Source organism: Procambarus clarkii, chromosome 17, assembly GCF_040958095.1.
Source record: "Procambarus clarkii isolate CNS0578487 chromosome 17, FALCON_Pclarkii_2.0, whole genome shotgun sequence".
NCBI classification, from domain to species: domain Eukaryota; kingdom Metazoa; phylum Arthropoda; class Malacostraca; order Decapoda; family Cambaridae; genus Procambarus; species Procambarus clarkii.
Genome location: NC_091166.1, coordinates 40,184,831 through 40,209,665, shown reverse-complemented (window position 1 = coordinate 40,209,665; position 24,835 = coordinate 40,184,831). Strand labels below are relative to the sequence as shown.

The window sequence follows — 24,835 nt, the reverse complement described above, 5'->3', positions numbered from 1 at the left end:
AAGAAGGTACAGTGGGTTTGTGAGAGTATATAATATTGGTGTTCTTGCATTCTTGCAAAGACATTAACACACACAGCGTTTCGGGCAGGTTCTTAATCTAATAGATAATTATAAGCAAGTAATTACTAGCAAAATTTGAAGAATATTAATGGGTACATTGTAGTAAAGTTTGAAGATTATTACCTGATTTACCTGAGGGCCACTAACCCTAGCGGCCTCGACGAGGACAGGAAGCCGGCGGTTTGTCGATGTCCCCCTCCCCCCTATTTGCCCTGATCTTTTCCAGGTATATTTTAAAATTCAACATGACTTTGGCAGTTACGGCTTCGGCGGGTAGGCGGTTCCATGGGTTAATAATCCTGTGGGTGAAAAAGCATCTCTTGTTCTCAGTCCTACATTGTACTCATCTAGTTGTGCTTGCGGGGGTTGAGCTCTGATTCTATGGTCCCGCCTCTCAACTGGTGTACAGATTCCTGAGCCTACTGGGCTCTATCATATCTACATTTGAAACCATGTATGGAGTCTGCTTTCACCACATCACTGCCTAATGCATTCCATCTGTTAATTACTCTTGACACCCAAGAGTTTGGTTAGCTTTTCTGACTGCTGCACCCACCTGTTGTTCAACTTTTGAGGAGTGGTGGATTTTGATTCCACGGTCCTTTTCTTCATCAATCTGCTGTAATGTAATCCTATTAATTTGGTACTTATTGATAGTTTTAGATTTAGCTACTCGGAACAAAAATTGCAAGTAGCACGGGCTATGGTGAGCCCGTAGTGGACTTACCTGGCACAGAAGAGGGGCGGTAACTGATGTCATTTTGAACATGGCGTGGCTTGTTATGCCCCACATACATGGGATTGCATTTGTCGGAATTAAAAAGCGTTTGCCAATAATTACTAGGTACACTGTATCAAAATTTGCTTTCAACATAACAATTATGATATAAGTTGATGGCAGTGATTTCAATGCCGAAGTTGCATGTCTTAGGCACAAATATGGGGGGAGGGTGGGTAGCACAAGGTAGGAAACTATGAGGATGAAATTAGGTACTTTTTTGGTTTTACTTGTGGATCAGGCATATAGGATGGATAGCTTTTTAATTCTTTGGAGAGTGAGTTCCATAGACTAAATCCCTTTATTTTCATAAGTGTTTGCACAGATCTAGTCTGACTCTGGGGATATCAAAGATATATTTATTTCTGGTGTGGTGATTATGGGTTCTATTACTGTACATCTGTCAAGGAAGAGTTTCTGATGAAGATTTGCATTTAGGAACAAGGTTTTGTACATATAAATAGCACAAGAGAATGTGTGGGGCGAGTGTATGTTTAGCAGGAATTTAAACAGAGGGGCTGTGTTGTCTGAAAAGTTTATTGTTATTGATCTGATAGCAGATTTTTATAGGACTTGAGGCAATTTGCAGTAGTTGAACCCCATGCACAGATACTATGTGTAAGATTGGGATAGATTGGCGAGTAGTATAATGAGAGGAGAGCAGAGTGGGGAAATATAATATCTAATTTTAGAGAGTATACCAATTTTTTATTTTTTTAGACTTTTTAGGTGCGTGTTGTATGTGGGTGGAGTCTCTTGTCTATGTATAGGCCAAGGAATTTCCCATCACTTTCATTATTATTTTTTTTTTTTTTGCAGGGATATGCCTGCATAGGCCCTAAGCCTCTGGCTGAGCCACTAAAGTTTTATTACTGATGTTAACATTGTATATCTGAAGTTGAATTTCATTTTATGATTTGCTTCCAAATAAAATGTAGTAGATCTTTTCTATGTTTAGTGAGTTTGTTGATTGACATCCATGAGTGGATTTATTTGTTATTTACAATATTATTTCTAAATAAATGAGACATTTGGCAAATCACTGATGTATACAAGAAATAGGAGAGGTCCTAGGATGGTGCCCTGTGGCACTCCTATGGTTAATGGTAGAGTGCAAGAGGTTGTATTATTGATGGCTACATATTGGTGTCTGTCACCAAGATATGATCGAATATAGTTCAGGGCAAGGCCTCGTATTCCATAGTGGTGAAGTTTAAGTAAGAGGTAGCTATGGTTTACATTTTCGAAGGCCTTTCTCGGGTCAATGAAAAGCCCAACTGGGAACTCATTTTAGTCAAGGGCTGTGTAGATTATGTATATCAAGCAGACTAATAATGGCATCATTGGTACTCTTTTGGGAATGGAAGCCAAACTGACAGTGACTTCATGCGTTGAATTTTACAAGGTAGGTTACCTACCTTGAGGTTACCTCGAGGTGTTTCCGTAGGTAGTAGAGCGCTGTTTGTAAATAATTTTTTCAAATATTTTTGATAACATGGGTAGATTTGAAATCGGTCTGTAATTGTTTACGTAAGCCATATTGCCTCCTTTATAAACTGGCATTACTTGTGCTTTTTAAAGATATCATGGAAAGTATGACACTCTTGATATCTGTTGAATAAGATATGCTATGGGTATGGGTAGTGCAAGGGCATGAGCAGCACTCTTTTCATACCATAGAAGGTATTTCACTAGTGTTCCTAGCTTTGGTTTTTAGGGAGTGAATGATGGCCATAACATATGTCGAGCTGAGTGGTAAAAGGAGAAGAGTTAGGATAGCTGCCTGTAAGATATGTAGTAACACGTGTCTGGATTCTGTGGGATTTTTCTGGCAAGGTTAGCACCAGCTGATGAAAAGAAAGCTATTAAATTCAGTTGCTATTACTAAGCCTGTTGCAAGTGTGCAACCATCCTTGGAGAGTTTTATCTGCTTGACCGCTATCTATTTGACTGCTATGACTTGACCGTTATTTTTTAGCCTAATTTAGGGTGATTGCACATATTTGGAGTGCTAAAATGTCCTTTTTTACCAAAAATTAGCAAATAAGTGAAAAAGGCAATGGCATATTTTACCAAAATCCACTTGCAGTTTGAAAAATACTTTGATTATTGGAAAAATGACTCTTTACCATTATTTTTTTAGAATAATTTAGAGTGATTGCATATACTTGGAGTTTTAAATTGTGTCTTTTTATACCAAAAATATGCAAATACTGTAAGTGAAAACGGCAATTTGTCATATTATCCAAATCCAAGAGCAGTTTGAAAAATACAACGAATATTGGATATATGACGTGACCATTATTTTTTAGTGTAATTCAGGGTGAATGCACATATTTAGTTTAAATTGCACATTTAGTTTTAAATTACGTCTTTTTATACCTAAAATATGCAAGTAAGGAAGTGAAAACGACAATTGGTCATTTTTTACCCAAATCCACCGGGAAAAGACTCTCTGGCCGGGCTGGTCTGTCTCGGCCCTTACTTGACTAGAATGAGCCTCCCTGGCCTGTCCGAACCAAGCCTCCTTTGCTGGGCTGGGCTGGGCCGGGCCGGTCTGTCCCGGCCCGAGTCATTTAATATATGACTGGGGATTACAAACCATCAATGGACACTAAATATGTAGCTGTGGGGGGCACAAACCATCAATGGACAGTCAATATGCAGCTGTGGGGGGACACAAACCATCAATGGACAGTCAATATGCAGCCGAGGAAGGGCAAAAACCATCAATGGATGCTCGATGTATGGCTGTGGGGAGCACAGACCAACAATGGAGTCAATATGCAGCTACGGGTGGGGGGGGGGGACAAATCATCAATGGACATTGTCTATAGGGCTGTAGGATTAGTGAAGAGATTAAATTTTGTGCAAGACATTTATAGTTTGTATGAAATGAAAATTAGGATCGGCTACGAAGGTAGTCAATTCACTATTAAAAAAAAATTCAAGAAACACTTAATCCAGTGCTGAATACCTTCACTATTTGTTTTCCTTATGTGCATTTTACATTATAAAAATAATTCTCAATAAATTAGAATAAAACTAAATAAAATATTCTAACTTTAAATCTGTTCTCTAAAATAAATAGGCATAATTTATAATTAAGACTAAACATAAAGTAATGCCACTAGCCTTTCTAATATCATATATCAAGATTATTTTTAATCATTCCGGGATAAAGTGTGATCTTCCTTGAAGTTCAATGTATCTTCACTCTTAATATGCTCTGATATTTCAGCATTCAATATATCCTCTTCATCAACAACTCTACTAAATCTTCCTGTTCCTTTATGTTCAATTCTTTCTTCACTAGAAAACCACAGATGGTCTCTGTAATCATCATGTTCAGCCTCATAATCATGTACAGAACTAACATCTTCATCTTCACTCAATATATCATCTTCAGTGGTTGAAGGTATATCATTTCTAGTGTTTTGGGTAGCCACATTTTCAAATTTGTCTTCGCCTGACTGCCAAGGTGGAATATCTTCTACATCGGTAAAGACAAATTTATTCCCAGAATCTTGTGCACTGTCATCCTTAATATCATTGTAGGTCACTGGTTTTCTTTTGTGCTGTGTGTGAGATAAATCCTCATCTCTGTATTCATGTTTTGAGTATTGCTTCTCTCTTTTTAATGTTGGATGCATGTCCTGTCCTATCTTTGGTAACACTTCTTTGGTGGCCCACAAATACACATCGAGGGTCTTCTCTGTGCACTGGGCAATAAATCGTCTAAAGGGTCGAGTATCTCCATCATTTGCAGCTTGCAAACAATCGTAGTACAAAAGACGATCTTGTTTACGGATTATCACAGGTGGGAACCCAGCCTGCAAGAGAAAACATATCACAATATAATTAAACTTTACATAATCTCTAGAATATTAATATATTTCAATTCTGCACCTTTTAGATAAACAATACTACTGGATTGCCAAATATAGTGGTAGAACAACTGCAATACAGCTTAAGAGGAAAACATAAATATTGGCCTCCTGAGTAAATGTTTAATCACATTTTTCACACTGTTTAAACACTATAATTATATGCATCAATTAAAAAATTAACTCTACAATGAGCCCATTTCCACTCATTCATCCAGTTATAGCAAGTAAAACAGTTAAAAAAAATTTGTACAACCCCAACATATCAACATTATGAGCCATGGTTATAAAAAAGGTACAAAGTTTCAAATATTTCACTAAATATAATACAGAAAAAATAATAAACTGAAAATAATCAACTTAAGCTATTAAAATGCTCTCTCTTTACTAACTTGCATTAATAGAAAGTTCATCAGAAGTCTTGCTGTTCTTCCATTACCATCAGAAAATGGATGTATGAAGACTAGCTTGTAGTGTGCAAGAGCTGCATACTTAATAGGATGAAGTCTCTGTGCTTCTGGTGAGTTAAGCCAGTCCACAAAATCTTCCATGAGCACTTGAAGATGTGTTGGTGGTGGGGGAACATGATCACTTACATACACCTGAAAATTGTAATGTAAACTTCAATTATTAACAACCAATTATTTTGCCAAAATAAGGTTAATATTGTCTATGTAAAGCTGTAGGATATTCATAAAACTTAGAATATTTATTTTAAAAATGACATACTGTATAGTAAATCTAAATATTACTGGCATAATTCTTCTGTATTTCATCATTATTGTGTATGCTTGATAAACCAAATTATATAGAGATCACCCCACTCGAATTAGCCAAATCTTTACCTGTAAAGTACAGTACAACAATTTACAAGTATGAATTTAATTAGGTTTTTGTTGAACAAATCCACAAGAGCGGGGACGAGGGTTCGAACCTACGTCTCAGAGGATCCCAGACGCTGCCTTAACCGACTGAGCTACGACATTGTTAAAAGAACCATGTCTTTTCGTTTAACCATGTCGTAGCTCAGTCAATTAAGGCAGCATCTGGGATCCTCTCGGACGTAGGTACGAACCCTTGTCACGGCCCTTGTGGATTTGTTCATTTGATGCATCACGCTATTGTGATTTCTGTGTGTTAGTTTTTGTTTATCAGAAAACCCCAGTAACCTGAATTTTTATTCAAGTTGAGAAATCAAAAACTCAAACTCAAATTTATTCGGGTTTCCCGTTTAGCAGAAATCTCAGAATGTCAATTTTTTACTCAAGTTGAACAGTAAAAACCTTGAACTTGAATATATTTGGGTTTTCAATGAGCAGAAATCTCAGTAATCCACAATTTTTTTAAGTTGAGCAGTCAACAACTCAAACTTATATCTGGTGCAAATAAATATATTTGCGCTAGATACAAGTGAGAAAATATTTTAAGTAAGAACATGCCATGATGGCCAAAACCATCAGTAGTTTCAAAGCATCATATGACAAAGAGCATTGGGAAGACGGGTCACCACAAGTGTAGCTCTCATCCATTAACTACTTTTCGGTAATTACCACATACAGGTACTGTAATTAGGTAATAGGTTGCCACCACGTAACATGTCAAAATAATCTTGTATTGTAAAAAGTCATTAAAACTTGAAGACAACCAATACCTGTGTAGTGCGTAACTGCCCTGCTTCAATGGGATCAGCATGCCCCAAGACTCTTCTGTGAATTTCCAGAATATCATAGAGAGAGATGCGACCCACTCTATGGACTAAGGTTGTGTTTATGAACTTGAGGGCTAGATCTAAACCTAAAATCTCATTGTGCTCCATCACACTCTTTCCTGATAGCAAAGGAAATTAAAATTAATACACCCACAATCAAAAAAGACTTAAATACATATACAGTTTATAATACATTTTCTAACAAAAAATGTTCAGAAATACAATACTTATATTGTGTGCTTATTTGATTTCATGAACAGTAGTTGTTCAGTGATAACCAGTGGTGCATATGTTGCACAATATGATCATATTTCACTTAATTCACTAGAAGCTGAAATTTTAAAGAAACCTTCCCTAATAAAGCTGCCTTCCATGTATACATTATGCAAATGACTTACTTTGGTCAAGAAAATTAATAATACACTAAATGTAAAAGTGATTTTACACTTATTTCTGTATATACAGCTGAAATCTATAGTTAATTAATCTGGTACTGCAGAGCTTGCAAGATGACAGGGTTGGACACCAGGACTAAAAATGAGGGTTGCCAGCTTCTCTGACTGTTGTAATGCCAGTAGTGACACCCATAGGTGATCAGTGTAGCTCTGATCCATTAATACTGTAGTAGTTTGCAGCCAAATTAGCAGTCCTAGTATATAGTACTACTTTTTGCTTGCAGGAGTGTTTGAAATGTGGTAATGCATTTGGAGGTGACTTTCGTTAGATTCACTACTTCTTTCTTCACACGGTATGTGGCAGGAGTAACTATCACATACAGTTACATGACGAGTATCCCCATTATGATCCTTGTCATGATGGGGATAAAATTCATTAGAGCTTGGCAGGTGATGTAATTCTGGGGGACCTTGGCTAAAAAATGGTTTGCAATAATTGGTTACCTATAATTTTGAGGAATTTAAATTAATATGTTTTAAAGAAAGCAAGAGAGAGAATAATCTCTCCTTACCTCTCACCCTTTAGTTTGTCTTGACTCACCTCCAACACTTAGCCTTGTCTCTAAAATCATACGGGTTTGAGCAAGAGTCATTGTATTTCCTTCAATTCCAGCAGTATGGTAAATATGTTGGAAATATGCTTCCTTCTTAATGCGACGGAGGGCAGCAGATGAACTGGGGATTTGAGCAAGATCATCTCTCTTGCTGTCAATGCGGTTCAACATCACGGAGTCCATTTCATCTACAAGAGGTCGAGTTCGTCTGCGATTTCTGTTGAAAAGTATTCTCTAGTAAAAGCAGAATAATATCATCAATGGAAAATCATAATTTTCATAAATATCTTCATAATATACACATTTTTGCCAGAAAATTTTAGTACATATAACTGGCTAAATCGTTATATGGTACTTATTTCCTGATATACATTGCAAGAGCTTGTACAGAATCTAGCAGAAGTTATTAGGTAATAGTGCATATTTTTCAGTTATCATTATTGTCTTCTTATGCCCTTATGCTTCAAACCTTATACAGTACTGCAATCTTCACCCTCATTTATCTCCTACCATCTTTATGAAATACTTTCATGTACAATATGAATTTTGGCCACAGAAAAATGGGTCCAAGTACAAAATATTAAAATGGCAGATGTGAATAATTTATGAAAAAATTAATCATTACTTAAAAAATTAATCATTACTGTATCAACTGCATACATCAAATTTGACAGATATCTAACTTTTGTATTTAACGTACACTTCCACTTCTTTTCCATATCAACAATTGCTTTTGCCACTTCCTCATCACACCAAGTAGTTTTCATTCTTCTATGAGAAAGTGAAACTTTACAAATTTGCCAGGTATTAAAACCCATTTTTTTATATATCCCACTTGAAACTAAAGTTTATTTGTTCATAGTTTCTTGCTCCAAGATTATACATTTTTTTGTACTCATCGACTAATTCTCTCACTCAAGGTACTGACTTACATTCTTTCCTTGTGAGGTACGATTACCTTTTTCATATGAGCAGATAAACCTCAAAATCTCACCGTTCTCAAATCACTCACATACTTTTACATATTCCTATGATTTTATAATTTACACTGCATTATGTATGGTTGTCCATTGTTGGGGACTGAAAGCCCATTAGGGCAAACAGAGGTATCAAGTGTAATGAAATGTGCCCAAATGTCATTCTGTGCGAGAATTGAACCTGGAACCTTCAGACGAGAGCCAACTGTGCTGATCACCATGTCCAAGGATATAACTTATACACATATGATATACAATTTAATTAGAATAGTTAATAGAAGTATCTACCCAACCCATCATTTCATAATAAGTATGAAGAGGTAGCAGTAGGTTGTGTGCAAGATGAGCAAATACTGTAGTTTTGTGTGTTTCAGCATACAAGCATGAAAAGGTTTATGAACAATACGCAATGCAGTGAACGGGAAAAGGGCATAACAAAAAAAAATAAACAAGGTTAAAAAAAAAATAGGGAAAACGCAACCTTACCTTAGAGCACGAGAATTAGCTGGAGAGACAGCTAAAGCTTGCAAATACATCCTGTCAGCTAAAACTACATCATTACGGTGTTGTTCAAGATATTCCCCATAGTGAATGAGAACATCTGGGTGGCGTGGTGCCAGTGTGAACGCATGTTCCAACAGTCTGCCCGCTCTTGCACATTTACCTGAATGAACTAATTCCTTGGCGGCTTTTAGTGTGTTTAGTGCTTCGATTTCTGCATCTGTAAAAATTAATTGAATGTATAAGCAAAAGATATAATGTATAAACTAAGTGAAACTATTTAAAATATTAAAGAATAATAAAATAGCAAATACCATAAATTTAATTCATGCCCACGCACAATATTAATGGGACTGTAGCGAATAATTTAGTGCTGGGCCAACTATTGCTGGAGGAATGTCAAATCCACAGCTACTCTGACTTGGGATAAACATATTTTAACTTCATGAGATTTTAATCCACCTTTGTAGGATTGTTGAGCACTGATCATATGATTATTGTTCGCATAGAACACACATCAGGTTCTGGCTTAATTCCTCATTATCAGCTTCACAAAACATAAGACTCCTGATAGAGGGTTATCTTACCTTGCATAGTGTTACACTGACTGCAGCACTTTATACATTAAAGAGGTATAACCACACCTCTCCACCTAAAGTCCATACAGTATAGCAAAATGACAGGCGTCACAAGTAGTAGTACAGTCCATAACTACCCCAAATTCCTTCATACCTGGTATAAAAGTATAATGCTATTGATCAACACAGAATGCAAAAAAATTATCTAAGGAAAGCACTAAGCTAGTATGGTTTGGTTAGCAACCACCGATGGATACAATTCAGATCGTACCAAAGATGATTTGCCAACTAATTTTAAAACCTATGCAACCTAATGCAACTTAACCTAACTAAACCCACCCTAAGCTAACACAGTCTAACCTAACTATTTAAACTTTGTACAAATCACAACAACATGAAATATGCCGAAACGCCTGAGTACCACTTGACCATACCCCCTATTAACGACTTACGTCTGTCTTCCAGTTCTGTTGTCTGCTTCTTGGAGACAGAGTGGTCACCATCGTGAGCGCCCAGCAAGGCCATGGCCACATAGCCGTCGTCCATCAGCTCCAGGTCAGCTCCAGCTGGAATGGCCCCCAGAGACGAGATGAGGGTCCCGTCAGTATAATGCGCCCAGTAACTACGCATAACAGACACCAAAAACGCAAAAATCACTCCACAGAGGAAGATTATGAACAGAGCCACTTTGTTCATCTCTTCACTCTGTAGTTTTCCGAGGTTATCGATAGAAAACACATAATTAGTACTGCGGAAATTGCAGAAGCGTCCGAACACCTTCCACATTTGTTGATATTACGTCATCATTCCCGGCCAGTGGGCGCTGTGATAAAGTAGAAAATATATATGTTAGAATAACGTGAGAGTAATAATTTATAACAATATTCTCAAGTGCTAATTTATTAAAAAGTGCTCTCTAAATATAAAGGTTAATTTCGGTAGTATGCAGAGGGATCCTTATGTCAATAAATGAAGGTAATCCTCTCTATTTGTTTTTGTATTGAGGCTGGTATTTTTTTTTTCATACGGGAGACATCTCCCGTCACGCAGGGTGCAGTCGCACCTCCACAGATCTTCAGTATCAGCTCTTGATACTGTAATGGCTCAAAAGGGCCACCACTTACGGACTATTCATGCTCGTGCCACCTTTTGGGTGGCTTAATCTTCATCAATCAATCAATCTGGTATTTTCTCCCCTGATTCCATGTATGACTAACCATCCTGTGAGACGGGGTGAGAATAGCTTGAGCTACCTCATCCCTTTGTGTGTATTTTACCTCAATAAACTTATTTCAGTCACAGATGTAATGCTGGAGAGTATGTCCTGGCTCTTGTTCACATAGTTTACAAATGGACATGGGTGATTGATTGATTGATTGATAAAGATTAAGCCACCCAAGAGGTGGCACGGGCATGAATAGCCCGTAAATGGGTGATTCATTACCTCTCATAGATATCGACATCCCAGCTTAATTCTGGCAATTTCAATGTCACACTGTCTAGTAGATGTTGATTGATTGATTGATAAGTTACAATCATTGATAATAATAGAATTGATTGATAATTCTTATGTTACCTTTGTTCTTAAGTTTAGATTTAGGAAAGATTTGGGTAAATACTGGTTCGGAAACAGGGTTGTTGATTTGTGGAATCAATTACCGCGTAACGTGGTGGTGGGGTCTCTCGATTCTTTCAAGCGTGGGTTGGACATGTATATGAGTGGGATTGGGTGGTTATAAATAGGAGCTGCCTCGTATGGGCCAATAGGCCTTCTGCAGTTACCCCTTGTTCTTATGTAATTGCGATAAAGATTAAGCCACACACAAGAGGTGGCACGGGCATGAATAGCCCGTAATATATGTTTTGTGCTGCCCATACATAGTTCTCGGTTATCATACTTAACCTTAATACATCATACTTAATTCATAAAACTCGTGCTTTTTACCCTTTGATTATCATATCAGTGGCTGCTTTCATGCTATCCCAAATTTCCTGGGATGTTGCTGTTTTTTTACAACAGATTGGAATGCCTAGATCTGACTCAATTTCTGGCCTATCATATACAGTTTTAGCAGCCTTGTCCGTGTCATTATTCTGGATGACACCCGAGATATTATCCATACAAATGATACAAATTCTTGCTCTGTGTATTGATGATTTGTTTATAATGGACGTTACAATACCCTTAGTATCTATTTTGCATGTTGGGTTTTAATGAGGGTCAGTAATTAGACCTCGAGCGGGGAACTTAATATAAGCCCAACATGTATATACACTGGCTGTCAGTCCCCTCACACAATAAATTATTATTATGTTGATTCTAGTGCATCTGGGGGGTTCCAAGAATTATCCTCCTGGCTTCAATTTGAACATTTGCTACCTTACCTTGAGGCTAAAGCAAATTATTTTACTAAACATTTTACATACTGAACAATTTGGAGGATACTGATCCATATCACTTCTTCAAAAGGTCTGATGTAACACTAACAAGTAATTAATTATCAAAGAAGGCACCAAGTCGGGAAGGCTATGTAGCACCATCACATGTGCGGAGTAGCACTAACAAGGAGCAATGGTTTCAAGCTCAACAAGCCACAGTGTACAACAAAACAGGAAATGCCTTTTCACCCATAGGGTTATATACCCTTGGAACCTGCTGTCTGCCAAAGCCATAAATGCCAAAATCCAGCTAGATAAAATCAGGACAAATGGAGGGACCTTTGATAAGCCACCAGCTTCCTGTCCTTATTGAGGCCACTAGATATTTACAAATTCATGTAATTTCAGAAAAGGACATTAGCAAGTATTAAGTAATTATCAAAAGGCACCAAGCCGGGGAGACCATGTAGCACCAATAAAGTTGCCTAATGTTCAAAAGGTGCTAGATATCACCAAGGATGCCAATACGAGAACAAAAGCGCACAAGGCAAGCGATATCAAAGTTATATAATTTACCAAGGATTCTATTCAGGGACAGTCGGGAAGCAAGACATGCACATCCTGGAAGTCGGGACAATCGACAAAGATATGTTCGACCGTAAGAGGGACAATGCAGCACGGACAATAAGGAGCAAGGCAGTGCTCTATTAAGTGCCCGTCAGTTTAAGACATACCATTGCCAGAGCCATTTCCCACCACTTAAGGGTAGCCTGTCCCCCTGGCCGCCCTCCTAAGAGCACACAGTTTGTTACCAGCAATAGAAGACCAACAACCCTGTCAATGGGTATGGATTGAAAAATAAATGACTGGGTAGAAGTCAGAATAAGAAGCACCTTTGCAGGAAATAGGACAAATGCGGATGGTCTCCTTGACAGCAGCGTCTGCACATTCATTTAAGACAACACCAATATGATTAGCTGGTGTGGTGTGGTGTAACCCAGCAAACCTCTGTTATCTTAAATCTGCTAGAGATAAACAGCCAATGTTAAATTTTAAATACCACAGGATGGACAGGATTAAATGACTCCAGAGTCATGAGGGAAATGTGAGCATCAACTATGACAGGAATGTCAACAGTGAGAAGGCAGCTGATGAAATAGGCATAAAAAAGAAGGCAGCATACAAAATGGCATAAAATTTTGCCTTGAAGATGCTAATCTCTTGGGGCAGGCAGCACACACAACTGTGGACAGGAAATACAATGGAGCAGGAGTGTGAAAAGTGTCTCATGGAGGGACTGGGAAGACAACTGGACCCAAGGCAGGTTCAGGAATGGGCATGGAAAGCTGGAAACATCCCGAGCTTTGGTTATAAAAGGCAGCTAGCAGAGTTTTGGACGTCCGACTGGCACATACTATCAGAGGACGTCATACCGTAGGATGAGGATGGGAATGAGGGGCACAATCCTCTGAAGCTGAGAACACACGAGATGCTCAAATTTTTGGGGTCAAACCCCTGATTCAGTGTGGAGGTATAGGACGAGCAATGAAGGTAGGGTCCCAGAGCATAACGACGAGCAAAATTTTGGATCAGATTCAGCAGCAATAAGACAGACCAAGCCATAAACCTCACTTGCAAAAAGGATCTTATTACAATTGTAGACCTTATAAAGAGCAAGTTGCAACTTCCCCAATCTGCCCACACTACAGTGGAGAGCTGCTTCATGTTTTCATTTGATGTACACAAGGGAGTCAAATGGTGGAGAAAAATTTTAAGTCTCATAAAAATAAATGCTTCATTTGAGGGTTAATAAAATACAAATGTAGCACATTCAATGTCATTTTATTACAAACTTGATATGCTTCATAAAATGGCAATTTAAAAATAGTCAATGTTAAAACAAATAAAATATTTAAAAAGCTAATTTATTTCCATATAAAAATTATAAAACTGCTAAATTTTGGCATATTTCATAAAAATAGTTAAAAATACATCTATGGGTACCTAGCTGTATATTCAAATATAGCACTAGCACAACAATGCTAGTCGACTTGTGCTTTTACATCATCAAGCCTCATAACCACATTCTTTTCCTTTGATTGCAAGCACTTCAGAATCTCCAGCCCTATTGCTCGTGCCATAGGTGGAGGCACTGCATTTCCGATCTGCAAAACAAAACATCTTGTAATCAAGTACACCCTGTAAAAACTGCAGAATTCTAGTAAGAACAGTAACATGTAAAAACAGAAAAGTTTTTTTTTTTGTATACAGTTAATGTGCTCTCATCATTAATTAAAAAAAGCATTAAGTATTACTTGAAATGCAATAATGAAACATTCCTCATATACCATACCTGTCTATACTTATCCAAGATTGTTCCATGGAAACGATATGTATCTGGGAAGCCTTGGGACCTTGCACACTCCCGCACACTTACAACACGTGTTTGTTCTGGATGCAAGACACGTCCCTAAAAGATAATATTGGTATGAGTGCACATTTTAAATTGTATTATTAAATACAGCTTGTAATATAATAGTGTATTTACAAATATACATGCATAAGAACATGTGCATCCTTGGGTACCTTAAAATTAATTAATGGAATATTTATCTAACTAAATTCAAAACTCGGCCAAATTCTTCCTAGTAATATTGAATGAAATGTTACTAAATTAGTCAGAATTTTTTAAGCAGTTTCACTGTTCTAAAATGAACTTAACAGTTGCCTAATCATTATATAATACAGGTGAGATTTTCAAGGCTAGAACAATTATTTCAGAAATATCAATTCTTTATTAAACAGGTTCCTCCAGGTCAGACTTTTAATGTTGTGTTTAGCATTTAGTTCATCTTCCCCAATATTTATGTTATCTTTTCCAAGTTTACCAGTTTTGTGGAAGGGGAAGGTGGAGGGGAAGGTGGAGGGAGAGGTGGAGGGAGAGGCATCTGCTCCAACAAAAAATGTAAGTAATGTAGTAAAAGAATTTTATACATAAATAAAACCTTAAAATCTCAAAATATCACCTGTTTGCTCATCGTATCTTTCACAATCCAATACATAGTATCACTGATAACCCATGCACTACCACAATCCATAAGACACCAATTGCTTTCTAGGCCTAAATGACCAATGCCCCTTGTGCATTATCGTGTACATTATTAATGTCTTACAAACTTTATCTCTCCACCCGTTTCTTACCATATTCTGTGTTCACATTCGCTTCCCACTTTCTCACTCGCCGCTTCTGCCTTCCCAAATGAATTGTAATGCCCTTCAATAACTCAAATCTTCAATAAATTACATATCTTTTTGAAATTCGGTTTTGCAATACAAGCAAACAGTTTCCTAAAAGACATTGCCTATCCATCCCGTATAGTCAGGCCTCAACTCACTGACCCATTGTTACACTGCGCACATTCTGGTCCATATTTACTATATGTACCAAGTTCACTGAAGTACTGTTCGGTCACACATGGATTTATATTAGCAAAGGACTGGGGACGAGACATTTGCCCCAGAGACAACAAAAAGTAGGAAGTAAACCTAGTCATTACTTTATTAGAAGTAGAGCAGCACAGAAGCATTAATCAGCATTGAGCAAAGCTAAAACAAAACTATGGTTGGTTTTACTACTTCAAAGATTGACGTGTTTTCTTTCAACAAAGTAATGTCACAACTATTGTGGAAAATATAGGTTGATATTGGGCTTGGGGCAAAAAATGGGGAATTAAAGTCAAAACTTTGTTGAGTAAAATGGAGGGTATGAACATTATCACCCTCAATAATGCTCTAAGTAGATTTTCAATTATTAACTAAATAGTTATGACCTTAGAATAAGGCCATGTCACAGGAAAGCCTTTGAACACATTTAAACCCCACCCCACACAAGGATGGCATGTGGGTGGGGGGGGCCACACCCTCTTCCTACTAAATGCTGATATCACTGGTTGCAGTGAATTTTACCACGTCCCACAGACAATGCCAAATCGAGGGTGTTGACCAAACCACACTAGAAAGTGAAGGGACGACGAAAATTTCAGTCCAGCCTGGACAATTCTCAAGTTGATTGTGGTTTTGGTCAACATATTCAGCTATGTTATTGTGACTCCTCGTCTGCAAATCAAGGGGGCTCTGTACAGTAAGTTCCTATAACTTTTATGCCTATAACTGCATTTACCTGTTTCCCCATTGGCTCGGGGTTAGTTACTGTAGTGGAGAAAAATCCATCCCACTCTAGCCTACCATAGAGACCAGACCAATGATTGTGGCGATTTCCAGTGTGAGGTAAACACCATGGAATGAGTGTGTTGAATTGTTTATCCATAGGATCACAAGCCTTGCCAGTTGCGCAGGAGCAAACACCACGAAGAGCACCATTGGAAGCTCTACCTTGTTTCTTGTCTGGATGAGTGTACTGCCTGAAAGTTAAAGATAAACACAGTATTAGGTTATGAAGGTTAAATTAATACACAATTCATTTGGCATTACAGTACTACATAAAAATTTATTTATTCATTATAATAAAGTACAATTTTCTCCACTTTCCTGAAATGTGAAGGCAGCAGCCTAAAGCAACCTTGCTTCACCATACTTACATTTTATAATGGTTCCTGACTTTTAAGTAACCATACCATTCTACCATAGTAGTCCCACTACTATACAATGTCTAGTATATATTAATTTTTAATAATTTCTTGCTGTTTAATTTAAGTAATCTGTACTTTAGCGTCTACAATTCACCAATTTAAAAGCAAATATTACAATATCATTAAAAATCATCACATTTTGCAGAGTACAAGAGTACCACACAGACATACCACTGGTATTGGTGCACAAGTAACTACTAGAATTCAACCCCTGAACTGTGCATCTGCCATACAGCATCCAGATGCACACAAAAATATATAAACAAAATTGTTTCCTTCTAATATTGTTAAAATGTTCCCCCCCCCCCGATCATGGGAAAGAAAGAATTGTATATGACTTACTTAAAATGTGTGTGTATATTACTTGATTAGAACAATAAAACGCATGACCTGATCATGTATATAATACCAGCCTCAACCCATAGAAACATGTAAACACAACTTCAGCAGCACATACAAAATTGGTAAACATAAGGATGGCACTCTGGAACTTTAGCAAGGACTTTCAATATGTTGCACTATAAACAGCATTCATGGACCCTATCTAATCATATGCAACACCACACCAGGTAAAGCTCAACAGTTATAAGGCTCAAAGATAAACTAAGGACAAGTACCATCCAACAGTGATAAAAATCTTTTTCAAGGCAATGGGGCACACACAAATTCAAAATACAAAGGAGACAGATGCTAAGAAATATTTTTAGGCACGAGGGTGGCAAACTAGTTTTAGGCATTAGCAGTGGAAGTAGCCTTCTTTCAAGAGCAAGCATAAAAATATGGTGAACATCCAGATGTAAATACACTAGGTGTACCTACTGTCTTTGTTTCTAAAACATTCTAATGCTGTCAGACTTGTTTTAGTTATGGATTGAGTAAGCTTCATGTGCATTCCATTTGTATACTGTACAATGTTCAATGAATGTGAGTACTGTACCAAGATACTATCTGCATTTATGTACATTAAACTTAAGGTCCTAATTACTACTGAAAAGCTGTTTTCCTCTGTGGTGAGCGCAGAAAACTATGACGTATATTTTCCTACATTACTTACAAGAGTGAGAAAGGGACATGCACTATGCTATAAAACATCACATGTAGCTTAAAAAAATAACATTACTCAGTACTACTCTATACCTTAGGCTGATCTATAAAAGATTTACTACTATTCATACTAACTTAGCCCTAACCTGCTAATGCAATAAATATACTTAACTTCTCATTTTGTACATAAAATACTATTTGCATATCACTTACAATTTCTTTGCTTCTTTTCCATCCGAGAGTCGTATAACTATATTAGGTAAATCGCGCCAGTCTGATCCGGGTGCTGTAGGGATGTGTCGCATACGTGCTTCAATCAATGGAGCCATTTCCTTACACATGTGATCCCTAAGAAGTGGTTGATACTGTTTGCCCCGAATCTTTAAATTAAAGAAATACAGACGCGTTAAAATTTATTTTCACTAAACTGCAAGTCCCATCACAATTGAACACAAAGTATGTTTTACATACACAAGACTTGCATTTTACATGCAATTTCGCCACAAACTTTATGTACGTATAAATGTGCTCTATCACTTTCACTTATTAACATGCACAATTAACATCTGTAGTATTACAGTACTTCAGAAGAATCTAAATAAGATATAACTAACCAGACGTTGAAAATGAGATTCAGGTTCAGAGCCATAGTTAATTTCTTCTTTACGGTCTCCATTACGAATCTCTGGCAAGTCTGACAAAGCATCTCTTACTGTTATTGTGCGTAGCGGGGCAGACACCACCCACTGACAATTACTGACATACTGCAAAAAATATAAAATTAATTTATTAAAAGCAAATAACATGTTAAGACATTTTTTTTAGTAAATAATCAATAATAATTTATGGTACAGTATATATAAAAACCTTCAATGAGCCGACTACAATACATCCCACCCACCAGGTGTGGGTGGGAGCAGGTCTGAGGACAGGCGTGGGTGAGAGCAAAAGTGTGTGGAGGTGGGTGTTAGTTGGGTGCTAACGTGTACATGGATGATAAGCAGATGGTAAAGATGGATGATGGGTTGCCACAAAACACCGCCAGCCACATTCACAAGCGAGAAATTATGGTCCGTACTAATGCTTCCTAGCCTCTGATCATGAATTAATTTGTAGCTATGCTATTTGTAGCTATTACGTTACGCTAATATGAATATCTCGTGTAGCTTATACACTAAAACTGGTACAAAACCACTATCTTCAAAATGAAATAAACATGTGCCATTAGAAAATTCCTTGATGGCTGGAACATTTTAGTCCTTCCTCATACATTCATTTGTTTTCTGTACACAGTAATGTATGAGCTCAGTTATCCAAAGCCCAGTCAACTGTCTATTTGAGTTATTCGGGCAAAATTGAGTCCGGAGAATTTTCAGCCAAAACTTTGCCATATCTGGACAGTACTCTAGATAATGGGAAATTTGGCTGGATAACTGAGAATGTATTTGGGAGATCTATGCTTACCAGTGTCAAGGGCTTTCAACCAGTGAAACCACAGCAGCTGGCAGGCAAAACTGACCTTACCACGCTATGTACAGTAACATAGTTGTAGCTGCATTGGGTTAATAATTTATCATGAATATAAAATAAATATATTACCTAATACTGTATTATAACAAATAATAATTATTCAAAATGCCATGCACAGACTGTACAGTCTATTTCCATGCTAAAATAGGGGATTTATTTTCACCTATGCATCATATGATGCAACATATGCAGTAGACATACGTTGGTAGTCATACCATCACCTTATTTACCCAAATATATATAATTTTAATTTTTGTTAAGATAATGAGCGCTGAAGAAAAATATCCCATACGATGACCAAACCACACACCAGAAGATGAAGAAACGTCGTTGTTTCGGTCCGTCCTGGAGCATTATCGAGCTGAATGTGACGACTTTGATACTGTATATATCACCTTCTGGTATGTGGTTTGGTCATCGTATCTTCAGCCACGTTATTGTGACTCATCGTTTGCATATCACGTACACTTAGTATTATACAAAATTTACTTCAGTTTTGCATTCTATTATAAACTACATCTTAATTATCTCAAAGAAACAAAAGATTCAGTGTATATATCACAGCAAACATGGTGTAAATAACAAAGAGCTGCACACAGCCTAAGATGCTTACCTTCTTGTTATCAACCACAACAGATAGCATGCATGCTCTCGGGGCAAATGTGTGAGTGGGCTCAGGAAATAATGGAAGCTTCTCCCCTGGGGCAGCTGCTATTATGATGGCTCTGCAAAAATTTAATGTGCAATATATTATTGGAACCTGACAAACACTTTCGATTGTTGGGACTCCTTAAAATGTTTACATCTGTATTCCCTAGAGTGGAGGGGTGGTAGAGATGTATAATAATTTACACTGAACTTATTAGTGGGACTGACTCCAAATCTGCACATGAAAATAACACCACACGAGACCAGAAAGCAAGTGGAAAACAGCCCCACTGAAATGCAGAAGTACAATAAGAATGCTAAGAGAATTCTATCAACATCAAGTGGCCAAGACTTTTCATCATTCGCCCTTTAAACATAAGGGACATAACTAGCTGACTTATTGTGGTGTTCAAGAGAGCCTTTGAAACACATCCAAAAGATACCAGATCAACCAGGCTGTTATTCACTTATCAGGCCGAGAGCTGCATCATTTCAGCCTGGTTGACCACACCACCAACCAGGAGGCCTGCTCAAAGACCAAACCACCAGGATCTTGGTCCACAGAACCAACTAAAGGTAACTTAAAGGTCACTAACCTACCATATTAAAAAGTATAAAATTGTTCTAGAAGCAATGCAGCACTAACTACACGTCTTTAAAATTTGAAGTGAATATGTAGCAGCATTCTCTAGCTAGGCTATACTATACATAAAACCTATAAACAAATAGGCTAGTGCATATATGGCAAGAAGAAAAAAGTAATTTCTATTCACAATATTATTGAGACTATAAATATTGACAAAGCTGTTCATCTTACCTTCTACGGGTTTGTGGAACGCCATAATTACCGGCTTGAAGGATTCCAAAAGCACACTGGTAACCCATCTTTACCAAAACCCGCATGGTTAGTTTGAGAACCATGTTACACTTGTATGACACAAAGTTCCGCACATTCTCAAGGAGGAAAAATCTCGGACGGTAGAAATCACAGTATGACAGGTAAGACGCTACAAGGGAATTCTGTAATAGAAGTTAATAAATTTGAATGAAAATACAATTCATAAAAAACATTCATCTTAAGTTTATTCTCTTACACAAGACATCTGCACAAAAATATTAACGTCTGTCTACTTGCAGGATGGAGGAACGGAGACTAGAGGAAAAAAAAAAAAAAGGAGCAATGTAAAGAGAAAGAGACAGATGGAAGGTGGACAAAGAAGGCACAGGATGACAAGCGAGAGACCTCAATGATCACGAGATATTATTGCAAGAGCAAATAAAGATAAATAACGAATGATAAAAGATTAAGCCACCTAAGAAGTGGTACAGGTATGAATAGCTGTCGATACTGTGTGACTTCAACTTGAAATCAAAAGATTGGAAGGCCTGTGAAGCAAGCACAGAGGATTTTTGAACTGTCAGGTTCATAAACTTTATCCTGAAGACATTCACGTATCAACAGTAGGTAGGCCATGTGAATGAGGGAAAGGGAGGATGCTCCCTCAATGCTGGATTTGATATTCACCAGAAACAAAATAAGAGATTTGACATTCCGTACCTTCCTCCCTTGGGTACGAGCAACTATAACCTTTTGGAAATATAATATGCAATGTGTTATAATCTAGAAGAGAATAAGGAAAATGAAATGGTTGAAAAACTATTTCAGAAGAGAACACCGAGAAAATTGAAAAGACATTGTTAGGTAAGGAAATAAATGAGATGCATGACACGTTTTATGAGATATGAAGAAGGCACAGGAGAGATTGATACCAAAACAGATCCAGAACTAGAAAACAGGACTGGTTCAACAGAAATGGCAAGAGAGCCAGAGAAGCTACAAAAAAAAAAAAAAAAAAAAATTTATTTACTTTCACCATTAACTCTTTCACATGCACAACTCCCACCCCTTAAACAAAAAATTATATAACTGACCTTGAACTGAGAATACTGACGTGTATTAAATCTGTTCATGCCCGAGAATCCCTGGCAAGGTGGACCACCACAAAGCATCTCCACATCACCCTTCTGAGGTAAACGCTGGCCCTTTTTGTTCATGTTCTCTTGCTGTCCAAAATATAACAATCAACTAATAATATATACAGGATGATCTCTATTGGAAGAAACACAACTCATAATGTGACCATAAATATATGAATAAATACTGTAGGAGAAAATTTGGATACGTCTGAAGAAATATTCAGTATTCTAGAGATGGGGACATTGTGAAATCCTTTTAATGAAGCAATTTCAAACATCATATTTTTCCTATTCTGCATTTTATCATTCATTTGAAGTCAGGAGGTGGAAATGAATGTTACTTAAAATGGTTATCAAAATCTCAATTATTTACTGGACCAGGTTTCAAAGATATTTCATATCTTGAGTTTTAGTTGATTATCCTGGATTACTTATAAAACAGAAAAATTTGATATTTAGGAAAAAAAATTGAGGCAACAAAAAACCAGCGTTGAATGTAATGAAACGCCATTTTCTGGGTGAGTCCCGGAGGCTCCCCGGAGCTATCCCAGGCTGATATGCTAATGTCAGACTTTGGCATCAGTCATGTGTATGGAGTTCTTAGGCCTACCGGGGACCACGGCCAGAACCGGGCCCCCTCAGAGAGGCAAGGGGAGCAATGGCCTATAGAAGCCCCCGTGTAGTTGGAAGCATTCTATGTCTGCCATCGACCGGAACAGGCACCCAGAAAGGTAAGCGCCCCAAAACAAACCCCTATTCTGGTTACAATTGCTACCTAATACCGAACTAGTGGATAGAACTCCCCAACCGAAAACAAGCAAATTAGTGTGACGTCACACACTGCCGCGCCGCTGTCTGCGCAGCTCCCCCCTCCCCGGGAGGGGGAAGGGGGAGCCCCAGACCCCCCGCGCCGGCTACCCACACCTCAGTTCTTGAGGCTGGATGTCAAAAACGCGAAAAACCGCCGACCGGAGGGAGGGAGGGATGCCGGGGAGCCTCCGGGACTCACCCAGAAAATGGCGTTTCATTACATTCAACGCTGGTTTTCTGGGGGGAGCCCCGTCGGCTCCCCGGAGCTAACTACCCACAGACAGAAAAAGAGGGACTTACCCGGGAGGCGGTCGTCGCTCACCCCTCAACACGAAGCCGAGAAAACTGGCTGCAACCGCCGGCCCAAAGCAACACAGGCCCGACGAGGGCCAGGGACATTCACAAGGTAACGAGCAGCCAGGACCCTGTTCGACCGCCAAAATCCCCGCGCCCGAATATCAGACCAAGACATATTCCCAAAGACGGCAGCAAGAGCCGCGAACTTACGAACGTCATGGGCACGGGGATAGACCGCAGGCTGGCTAGACCTAATAACCCTGCGGACGACCTGAGAGACCCGAACCCGCGAACAGGGAAGAAGGGAAACCGGATCAACCCACAGCGCGTCCCCGGACACAGAAGCTGTGGCGCGCAAATAACGGCGAAGCGCCGCAACCGGACACAAAACATGATGCACCCCCGGCCTGACCAACCAAGCATCAACCACCCATGGGCCCCTCCGGAACGCAGCAGTCTCATTCTTCGCCAGAAAAGAAGGAGACGGCTGCAAACGAACAAAACTATCACCACGACCAAAAGAGCAGAAACCCCTGCGCCGGAGGAGAGCATGAAGCTCCCCTACCCGACCCCCAGAGGCCAAAGCCAACAAGAAAAGTGCCTTGGAAAAACAATCCTGGACCGAAGGGGCCACAACGAAACGAGGAGATGAAAGGAAAAAGAGCACTCTGTCCAAAGACCAGGACGGCTCAGGCGACGCATGAGCAGGCCGGAGGTGAAACAATGCACGAGACAGCTTGCGAAACGGCGCAGACGTAACATCGATACCGAAAGCAAGCTGAAGCGGCTCCGCCAGCGCCGCACGATACGAAGCGACAGTGTTTGGCATAAGATGACGGTCCTGAAACAACCACGAGAGGAAGGACAAGACCACCCGAACAGACAAGGAGCTAACACGACGAAGACGCAAAAAGAAACGGAAGGACCGCCAGGAAACTTCATACTGCCGCCGAGAAGAAGCCCTCAGGTGGGACACCAACAAGGAGGCCACCTGATCACCATAGAGATGATGATAGACTCGAGTCAAAAAAACCATACGCGAAGACTCGAGGAGAAGATCGAACCAGCTACGTGACGTACCGGCCCGATCTGCTGAAAGAGGCGGAGCCGCGGGAAAACCCTCGGGTTCGGACACCGAGCAACCAGCGCCTGAAACCAAGGCTGGGCCGGCCACCAAGGGGCCAGAAGGACAACTCTCCCCCGGTAAGTCTCTAAGCGAGTCAGGACCTGGAGCAACAGCCGAACTGGGGGAAAGAGGTACAGGAACCCCCACCTCGACCAGTCGAGCCGAAAGGCATCGACCCCGACGGCCTCGCAATCGGGGAAGGGCGCCGCATAAACGGGAAGACGCCGCGACCACGCCGACGCGAAGAGGTCCACCTCGGGGCGCCCGAACGTCTGGCAAAGCCAACGGAAGGACTCGTCGTCGACCGTCCACTCCGTGGAGAGGGGAACGAAGCGAGACAGGGCGTCGGCCAAAACGTTGGACACGCCCCGTACGTGAACCGCCAGGAGAGCCAAACCCCGAGAACTCAGCAGACGAGTCACCCGAAGCGACCAACCCCAAAGAGACAAGGACCGCATCGAACCCCCGCGGTTCAGGCAATGAACCACCGGAGAGCAGTCCGAATGGAGCCGAATCGTCGATCCGCGGGCCACCCGAATCCTCCCCAGAGCAAACCACACTGCCGCGAACTCCCGCACCGTACTGTGAGCTCGACGGAAGGACGGATCCCAACGCCCCTGGCCGGCCTGGTGAGCACTGGTCACAAAACCCCAGCCGAGAGACGACGCATCCGTGTACACATCGAGCGAGGGCTCGGGTAGGCGCCAAGGCACTGAACCCCGAAAAACCCGAAGAGGAAGCCGGTGACGCAGCAACCGACGCAAGTCCCCCGGGGGTCGAACTCTGCGATCGCGAGAGAGGCGGAAGGGGGAACCCCGAAGGAACCAGAACAGCCGTCGAAGCCAAACCCGACCCGGCGGGTAGACCACCATCGCGA

The 24,835-nt window shown here is 39.6% G+C and overlaps 2 protein-coding genes across 3 annotated transcripts in view; both read right to left on the bottom strand.

Moving 5' to 3' along the window:
- Positions 1–3,702: 3,702 nt before the first annotated feature.
- LOC123772459 (FIC domain protein adenylyltransferase) lies at positions 3,703–10,317 on the bottom strand. The gene is made up of 6 exons (XM_045765647.2): positions 9,951–10,317; positions 8,906–9,140; positions 7,430–7,659; positions 6,377–6,552; positions 5,118–5,327; positions 3,703–4,671 (listed from the first exon to the last, which is right to left on the bottom strand). The coding sequence occupies exons 1-6, from the start codon at positions 10,282–10,284 to the stop codon at positions 4,003–4,005; spliced, it is 1,854 nt and encodes a 617-aa protein (XP_045621603.2). The 5' UTR covers positions 10,285–10,317; the 3' UTR covers positions 3,703–4,002.
- Positions 10,318–13,700: 3,383 nt separating this feature from the next.
- Positions 13,701–24,835, bottom strand: part of LOC138349851 (DNA (cytosine-5)-methyltransferase PliMCI-like) — a 32,694-nt gene continuing 21,559 nt past the window's right edge. For both annotated transcript variants that reach the window (XM_069325869.1, XM_069325870.1), the window contains exons 17-24: positions 21,681–21,812; positions 20,566–20,768; positions 19,714–19,825; positions 18,185–18,334; positions 17,784–17,950; positions 16,058–16,298; positions 14,231–14,347; positions 13,701–14,042 (exon numbers count right to left, since the gene is read on the bottom strand). In XM_069325869.1, coding sequence (XP_069181970.1) covers positions 13,920–14,042; positions 14,231–14,347; positions 16,058–16,298; positions 17,784–17,950; positions 18,185–18,334; positions 19,714–19,825; positions 20,566–20,768; positions 21,681–21,812 — 1,245 coding nt within the window. In that variant the 3' untranslated portion in view covers positions 13,701–13,919. The remainder of the gene's footprint in view (positions 14,043–14,230; positions 14,348–16,057; positions 16,299–17,783; positions 17,951–18,184; positions 18,335–19,713; positions 19,826–20,565; positions 20,769–21,680; positions 21,813–24,835) is intronic.

Excerpts from the sequence above, each read along its gene's own strand:
- LOC123772459 (XM_045765647.2), bottom strand. The coding sequence starts at position 10,284 with ATGTGGAAGGTGTTCGGACGCTTCTGCAATTTCCGCAGTACTAATTAT. Across the intron at positions 7,660-8,905 it reads GCTAATTCTCGTGCTCTAAG|AAATCGCAGACGAACTCGAC; the intron begins GTAAGGTTGCGT and ends ACTTTTCAACAG. Across the intron at positions 6,553-7,429 it reads GACAAGGCTAAGTGTTGGAG|GAAAGAGTGTGATGGAGCAC; the intron begins GTGAGTCAAGAC and ends CTTTGCTATCAG.